General features: G+C 37.1%; 1 protein-coding gene across 1 annotated transcript in view; it reads left to right on the top strand.

Annotated features, from left to right (window-relative positions):
• LOC105056396 (zinc finger protein 4) overlaps window positions 1-3,575 on the top strand; it is a 10,552-nt gene extending 6,977 nt beyond the window's left edge. The window contains exon 2 of the mRNA XM_010938576.4: window positions 2,567-3,575. Within this exon, the coding sequence (XP_010936878.1) occupies window positions 2,617-3,282 (666 nt within the window). The 5' untranslated portion in view covers window positions 2,567-2,616 and the 3' untranslated portion in view covers window positions 3,283-3,575. The remainder of the gene's footprint in view (window positions 1-2,566) is intronic.
• The last annotated feature ends 4,132 nt before the right edge of the window (window positions 3,576-7,707 follow it).

Genomic DNA, 7,707 nt, shown 5'->3' with positions numbered 1-7,707 from the left:
AAAGGTAATGAGGTAGACAGCCCAGTAAGTAATAAATATCTCAACTAGATATTTCAGATATTATATAATTTTCAAGAACAATGTTGTAAATAAACATAAAAATATATTTCATGCTGATTTAATACAAATCTAATATTTTCAAATATTCACATATAATATAATCATAAATCCGATTCGATTCAAAATATTCGTAACTCAACAGCCTCGACTATGACCAACGTTTAACCCCTATTGGCGGGGTCCACTGAATACCAGCGCACAACCCGCACTGGCAGGGTCCACAAACACCAGCGCACAACCCCCACTGGCAGGGTCCACTGAGTACCAACGTATAATCCCCATTGGCATGGCCGACTGAAACATAGTTAGGTTGAGAGCATAAATCTGATCTGTATCAAAATACTTTGTATCATAATATATCATAATTTTTCACTGAACGTGTGCATAATCGACGTACCATAATATTTCAAAAGTATTTTTCTTTCAAAACATAATTTCATAAATCATGCATAATTTCAGAGAATAATTATTTATTTTCAAAATAAATATGAAATATCTCGAGAAGATGATTCATTACTTACTTTTCACGGAGCACTGAATGAATAGATCGACTAACTTCTAGGAGATTCTTCAGTGCCTATTATCCAAAATTATATTTTTACATTAATTTTAATTCAAAATTAAATCTAAACAAATCCAAAATCAAAACCTCACTTAAAATCAGACTCTTCCCTAAACTCGATCAAAATCGTCAAAATGAAGCCTTTCACTATGCTAATCCTAGAGGAATAACTTTGGAGAGAGAGAAATCCATCAAGAGAGAGAAACAATCTAGAGAGAGAAAGTCCAATTTTAGAGAGAGAAAGTAAGGGTTCAGACTGAAAGAAGAGAGAGAAGAGAGAGAAACTCTCTCTCATTTTTTTTATTATTTATTTATTTATTTATTTATTTATATATATATATTTTTTTTTCTTTTCTTTTCTTTTTTTTTTCTCTTTTTCTTCTTTTTCTTTTCTTTTCTTTTCTTTTCTCTTTTTCTTCTTTTTCTTCTTTTTCTTTTCTTTTCTTCTCTTTTTCTTCTTTTTCTTCTTTTTCTTTTCTTTTCTTTTCTCTTTTTCTTCTTTTTCTCTCGAGCTCCTTCCAGGCCGAAACAGGGGACCGACGGGTCTCCTGTCTTGATCGGTCGTTCAGGCCACGGCCAGCACGGTAGACCCGGCGGCAGGGGAGGGCCATTCTCCCGGGTTCGGAGGGGCAAAGCCGGCGGTCGGTTGCGATCGTCGGCGTCGGAAAATCTACGGGAAGAAGAGACCAAAACAAAGGTCTCTTTTCCGACCAAGAATCGGCGACACCCGTCGCCGACAGTCACGCACAAAGGCACGGGAAGAAGGGGAAAGAAGAGAGGAAGAGAAGGAGAACTCACTTCGGTCTTCGGTGACCCCACCGGTGAGCAATCACGGCGAGAACAAGATGAGTGTCCACGGTTTCAATCGGGAAATCAGGGAGAAAGAGAGGGGTAGCGGTCCGGTGATCGGCTTCTAAGGAGGAGGAGGGTCTTTTTATAGAGAGCCCTAGGTCTCCGAGAGGTCCTAAGACTCCCGATTCACCACGGTTTCGTCGGAGAAGAAGACTCCTATCGGAAGTCTTCTTCCCGATTTTTTCTCTGTTTTTGTTTTTTTTTTTTTTTTTTTGGGCTTGGTTCTTTTAATTTGGGCTTGGGCTTGGGCTATAACAACTTTCAAACCAGAACGAAGTAATTCCAACATGTCCCTCCTCCAGCACATGGTTACCAGAGGATTTATATTGACAATTTGCAAATAAAGATTTGGATATTTGATGACTGTGATTAGTACTTTTTTTTCCCCCAAGAATTTCCTTTTTTATTGCTGGACGTTTCAGGCTTCACAATCTTTTTAAGAATCCATAACATCCAACTTGGATATAGTGCAGGTCATTAGCATGATATGTCTCATCTAAACTTGCTTACATCGCTAGATTTTATGGGTTCTACCTCCTTTTTGCTTTCAAATGTCCATGAATGAGTTTTACCAGCTAAATTGTACTGCTAGATCTTAGAGTTAGATTCCCCACAACAACCGCAATAGCCCTGTAGAGAATAACACTACGCTCATGATCAGTATAATGCTGAAGAAATAGGATCCATCTTTTCTTAGCCACTTCATATGCTCCCGTATAAGAGAATATTTGATCTTTTTCCACTGGGACATGTATAATAACTTAAATCATATGCTCTGAATTCATGACTTGTCACTTTGTAACACTATAAGTTCATCCAAGAAATCATATGATTTTTTTTTTTTTAATTTATTATGTAAGATCATATATAGTTCTATTTTGCAATCATTTCTTCTATGTAGGTTCTAACATGAGCACTTGTGGGATTAAATTGGATATTCTTAGAAAACCTGAAACATGTAATCACCTCATGCATGATATCTGTTACAGTTCATATGCATGGCTTGACACTTAAACAGATTTGAGTCCACAGCATACGAAAACCGAGTTCTCTTTCGAAATTACCAAACATATTTTTTACCTGTGAATTAAGCTGAAGGAGGGACACATCCCACCAGATAAGCAATTCCTCTGGGCCTCAACATGAACACATATAACCATGACGCATCTGAAGATGTGTCAGAAGTCAGCAGTCAAGTGGCTTCTAACATCTCTATCCAAGAGTCGTTCCCATACCACAATCTCCAACCTATGTCGCTTGACCTCTCGCTCCCCGTCAAGGCAGAATCATCATCAGCAGCTGTTATTTCCTTATCAAGTACAAGCGAGAGCAGCAGCGAGGCGCGAGCTTGCAATGCTCCCATCCCCCAAAGAGTCTTTTCCTGCAACTACTGCAAGCGTAAATTCTTCAGCTCCCAGGCCTTGGGTGGCCACCAAAATGCTCACAAGAGGGAACGGACGCTCGCGAAATGGGCTCTTAGAATGGATGCTTTCCCATACACTTATGCAAGTATTGCATCACTGCCCCTCCATGGCTCTGCACTACACTCTTTGGGAATCAAGGCTCACTCTTCCATGCATCAAAGCCCGGTTGAAAAGCAGGAAAGCCGGAGCAGTTCAAAGTTCTACCGGAGCTTGCATGGGCCAATGCCGGTCTTTGTGGAGGATGATGATGCGAATTTTTATTGGCCTGGGAGTTTCCGGCCATTGGCAAACTCAGGTTTTGAGCTGATGGAGAATTCAAATTTGAATTGTGTAGCCAGTGATCCGCGGCCGGTCGAGGAGCCTGATCTTACTCTGAGACTTTGAGTGGTTGATCTTGATTGCTTTCTCTAGTATTTGCTTTCTTTCTTGGTATTCTTATTTTCATGGGCAAGTGTTTCTTCCAGTGTACAGTAAGGTATGTGATAGAACAAAGGTCTTCACTGTTTTTTGACCTTTCTTCGAGCTAAGCTTTGTTTCCAAGTGAGATCATACTGAGCAATTGATATGGTTTTTTCTTTCTCTGGAGAAATTTTAATTTGTGTATGTTATGCTTATGTGGACGTTGTCTGTATATTTGGTTATATTTCAATTCTAGTGGGTGATGTATTTTTTTTCTATCCTCTTCATTCAATTCATCTGATTTCTATATATCATAAATGGTTTTGTTCTTTAAGGTGTGAAATAGAAGTGTTGTGTGTCCAACGTTGATGCCATATAAAATTTGGAGTATATACCAGATATGCTTGTCTCATCCGACAATTTAGCATATGTTGGAGTTGGTGAAGAGCGATTGTTAACTATTTCATTGTGGTCTTTTTGTTTCAGCAGGAAGGGAAGAGCTAACTTCTTGATCTACCAATGCAAACTAGGTTTTGTTGAAATGACATTGTCCAAACTTGCCAATGACATTTGACATCAAAAAAATTGTAAATGACTTCAACTGAAATCATATACAGCAGCATTCCTTGTCGAAAAAATTTACACTTCAACTCTTTAGGTGCTTCTACGTTAGCAATTGTTTGCAACATTCTTCTTAGATCCTCTGAATTTGTAAGCATAAGTAAACTATGATTTTGTTCTCTTCGATCTCTATGTTTCGGATATTTTCTGGCGATTATTTAGAAAGAGTAAATCTTAGACAGTAAAAGTTGAAACTTAATTTACTGCCATCTTCGCACATAAATGTGTTTTTCCTCTTCTGTTTTTTTTTTTGGTCTTGGTAATTAGAGGGATTCTGCTCTAGCTTACGCTAATAATGTGGAATTTATTATGATATGAATCCCATTCACAGGTGAAGCTTTGCTGTGTTACTCGACCAGAGCTCATACAAAGTAGAAGACATGGCCACACTGGCTACGAGGTTTCCATTGCTTGTTCTTTTGTGCTGTTCCACCACATGTTGCCCAGCCTTCGGCCGGTTTTTATGGCTTTTGTGCCTTTTCTCAGCTCATCCTTTCACCATCTTGAGCAACAAATGCATTTCAAAGCACATTTGCCTTCTCAAGCAGCCAAATCAAAATGAATCTCAATTTGTGTTGCCATGTTTTTCTCATTTTTAAAGCAACAAAGGCCTGTTGGGAAAAGCCGAGATAGTTCCCTTGGTTGTGCTAGCCCAGCCCATGAATCTAATGGGATTGTCAACTTGATCATCCAAATAGATCTTAAATTTAATTGATGTAGAGAGAGACAAGGCTAATTCATTCATAGTGAAACTTGCAACTTGCATTAGTTTTAAATTTGTATGCCGCACTGGATTGATCATTAACCATATTCGTTTTTGGTTATCCACAATCTTTTTTTTCAAAGAAAAATTTTCAGAGGTGAAATATATCTCAAAAGCTCATTTTAAGGTTACCACAAGTATATGCCAACTAATGCAGTTGATAAAGATTTTCGGGGTTTGTAGTGAGGATTTAGATTTGATTCCAGCTCGCGCCTCAGTTTGGGCTAGGATTTCTTGTCTCCTAGCCCTAAAAAACACACAAAGACTGCAAGCTTTTCCAAGCCTTCCTGATCCTTTGTAGCATTAAATTGGCACTGCGGCGATCCATCTCATAGAAAAGTCATGGGGATTACATCAGGTTCAAGACATGCAGCTCTGCAATTTTTCTTAGGATCTTGATTGGTGGTGCATCTAGAATGTTAAAACTAACCCCAGTTGTTATAGATCAACAGAGTCTTTGTTTGTGTTGGAGAAGAACGAATCGATTGATCCATTGGGTATTATCTCCTAATGACTTTACTAACTTGACAAGTTGGAACTCAATTGAATATTTCTTCTGCTTCTTCTTCATGATAATGCTAATGATAATGGTTTTATTGTCGATAGCATAATGTTACAACAATTTGGGATTCTCTCTAGCTCGTAGTTGCTTGATACACTGGGTCCATTCATATGATACATTGATGCTCCATAATTCAAGAATGGATCTCTATAATTTAGTCTCCAGTGCCATCAAATTCTAATTGGGGATGCTGCTATTGCTGTCAAATCCTGAATCTCTCCCAAGTGAAGAAAAATATCGACCAATCAAGCAAAGAGTGGCTCTCTATTATTGTATATATCTCTTAGCTTGTGTAGATCTCTTCATTGGTCATGTGAATGCTAGTAGTAATGACACTAATATTAATGTGCTTTGTCATTATTAAATCCAGTGTTTATACAACAAAAAATTAGCTATTGAAGATATTTTTTTATGATAATTTATTATATTATTATATTATATTTTAAAAATAGTCGGAAAAATGAGAGAAATGTATCCCAAACATCATACAGAGTTGATGTTAATATCACTGGTATTAATAACAAAAGCTATAAGGCTGAACTTATATAGAGTTCTCTGTTTATCATATGAAAGTTGTAGTTATACAAGCTTCTGCTCAATAATCATTGAAATTTGTTACTTAATATCCACTAGAAATTTAACTATTGAAATTTTTTTATTTATTGTCATTTGTTACATCACTATATTTCATTTTCAAGAATAATTAGAAAAAAGAGAAAAAAATATATCATGCATTGCACAAGTTATATACTAGTAGTTGTTCAATTTCTCATGATCAAATGGTGTTAATAATATTTTCTGGTGGAGGACAAATTAAGCACCCGGATGCACAAATTATTTGATTAAACCTCAAATTTGAATAGATTGAAGGCAACTAGGTTGTCAACCCTTATCTGTGGGCCATTAAATTCACTTAATAAGTGCCAGCTTTGACCACTTTGATGGTGTTGCAACCACTAACAAGCAATGAAATGGATCACTGGGTTGGTTTGTGGGTCTAAGCTAGAACAGCTGCGAACCTGTCCCTGTTAATATTATAAGTGGGTTAAGAATTTTGACCAAATCATCCGTGTCTGTCCTTGATTCAACACCACAACTCTAGCATGAAATTTTTATGGTCAAATAGAAAACATATTCTTTTGGTGAACAATTTAGAAGATCTAATCCAAGAGTTCGTATTGACCCTATGATTGATTTTGATGATTGTCAAATTTTGAATAATTATGAATCTAACCATGTATTTCCAGAATGAACGTAGATCTTTCCAGATGCTTAAATTAAAGAAATAATTCATGAAAAAGATCTCCTCTAGATTCAATAAGTTAAAGGAACTAAAGAAGAATTTTTGACTTTCTGACTTAGTGGAATCGATCTCAGGAAGAAAGGAGCCGAACTCTTCACTGAAACAGGCGTCAAAATGAATAATTTCAAGTTTAAGAAGGATTGGGGTCAACCTTAAGACAAAAGAAGTCGACTCTGGCATGTTGAGAATGCCATAGCATATAGACGAGTCGACTCGAAGAAGATAAGAGCCGACTCAATCTCAAAAGACAGAGAACAGTTTTTCAGACCCTGTGGTCGAGTCGACTCATGAGGAACTCGAGTCGACTCATGGCCAAATGGAGTCAACTCCAAAGAAAATCAAATCGACTAGAAACACGGGCTAGACTATAACGGCTAGTTTCTGTACTGCTCCAACGGCTAGATTTTGGCTCCAATGGCTAGTTCAAGCTCTTCAATGGTCTAATCTCCATCTTCGGTCATTATAAAGACTATAAAAAGGTGGAGAAACATTTGGAAATAAAGAGGAAGGACTTTTAAAAGAAAATCTTCTTGGATTAGAGTGAGCCACATTGCACATCAAAAGAAAAGAAAAAGAGAGAGATTGAGTACTGATTTAAAGGAGCTTTCAAGAGCATTCTTCACCATCATTTTTAGCAACCTCTCAAGCTTCAAAGAAGAGTATTTAAGTTTCAAAAGAGACAACCATTCCACCTCTTCTATACGCTTCAAAAGAGTTCTATTTTAGTTTTTATTTTTGTGCCGAAATTCTATCTTGTATTTTTTATTTCTTTACAAGTTACTTTGGGAAAAAAAAATTTGGGGTTAAGATCTGTCCAAGCCCAAAATGGGATGTTGTACGTTTTGGTTAGTGAGCCCGAAAAACTAACTGGATTGATAGTGAGCCTGAAAAACTATCGGTATAAGGTTTTGATTGGTAAGTCCGAAAAATTAATTGGATTGGTAGTGAGTCCGAAAAACTATCGGTGTAAGGTTGTGATTGATGATCTTGAAAAATCAACTAGATTTATTTGTGAGTCCGAAAAAATAAATACACTATGATCGGATAATTATAGTGAAATTTTCAAAGGATTGTTGGGGAGTGGATACAGGTGCGGAATTACACCGAACCACTATAAATTTGTGTGCTTGTGTTGTGCTTCTTGATCTATTCCTTTTTCAT

Source organism: Elaeis guineensis, chromosome 13 (genome assembly GCF_000442705.2).
Source record: "Elaeis guineensis isolate ETL-2024a chromosome 13, EG11, whole genome shotgun sequence".
Classification (NCBI taxonomy): Eukaryota; Viridiplantae; Streptophyta; class Magnoliopsida; order Arecales; family Arecaceae; genus Elaeis; species Elaeis guineensis.
This window is presented reverse-complemented; position numbering and strand designations above follow the sequence as displayed.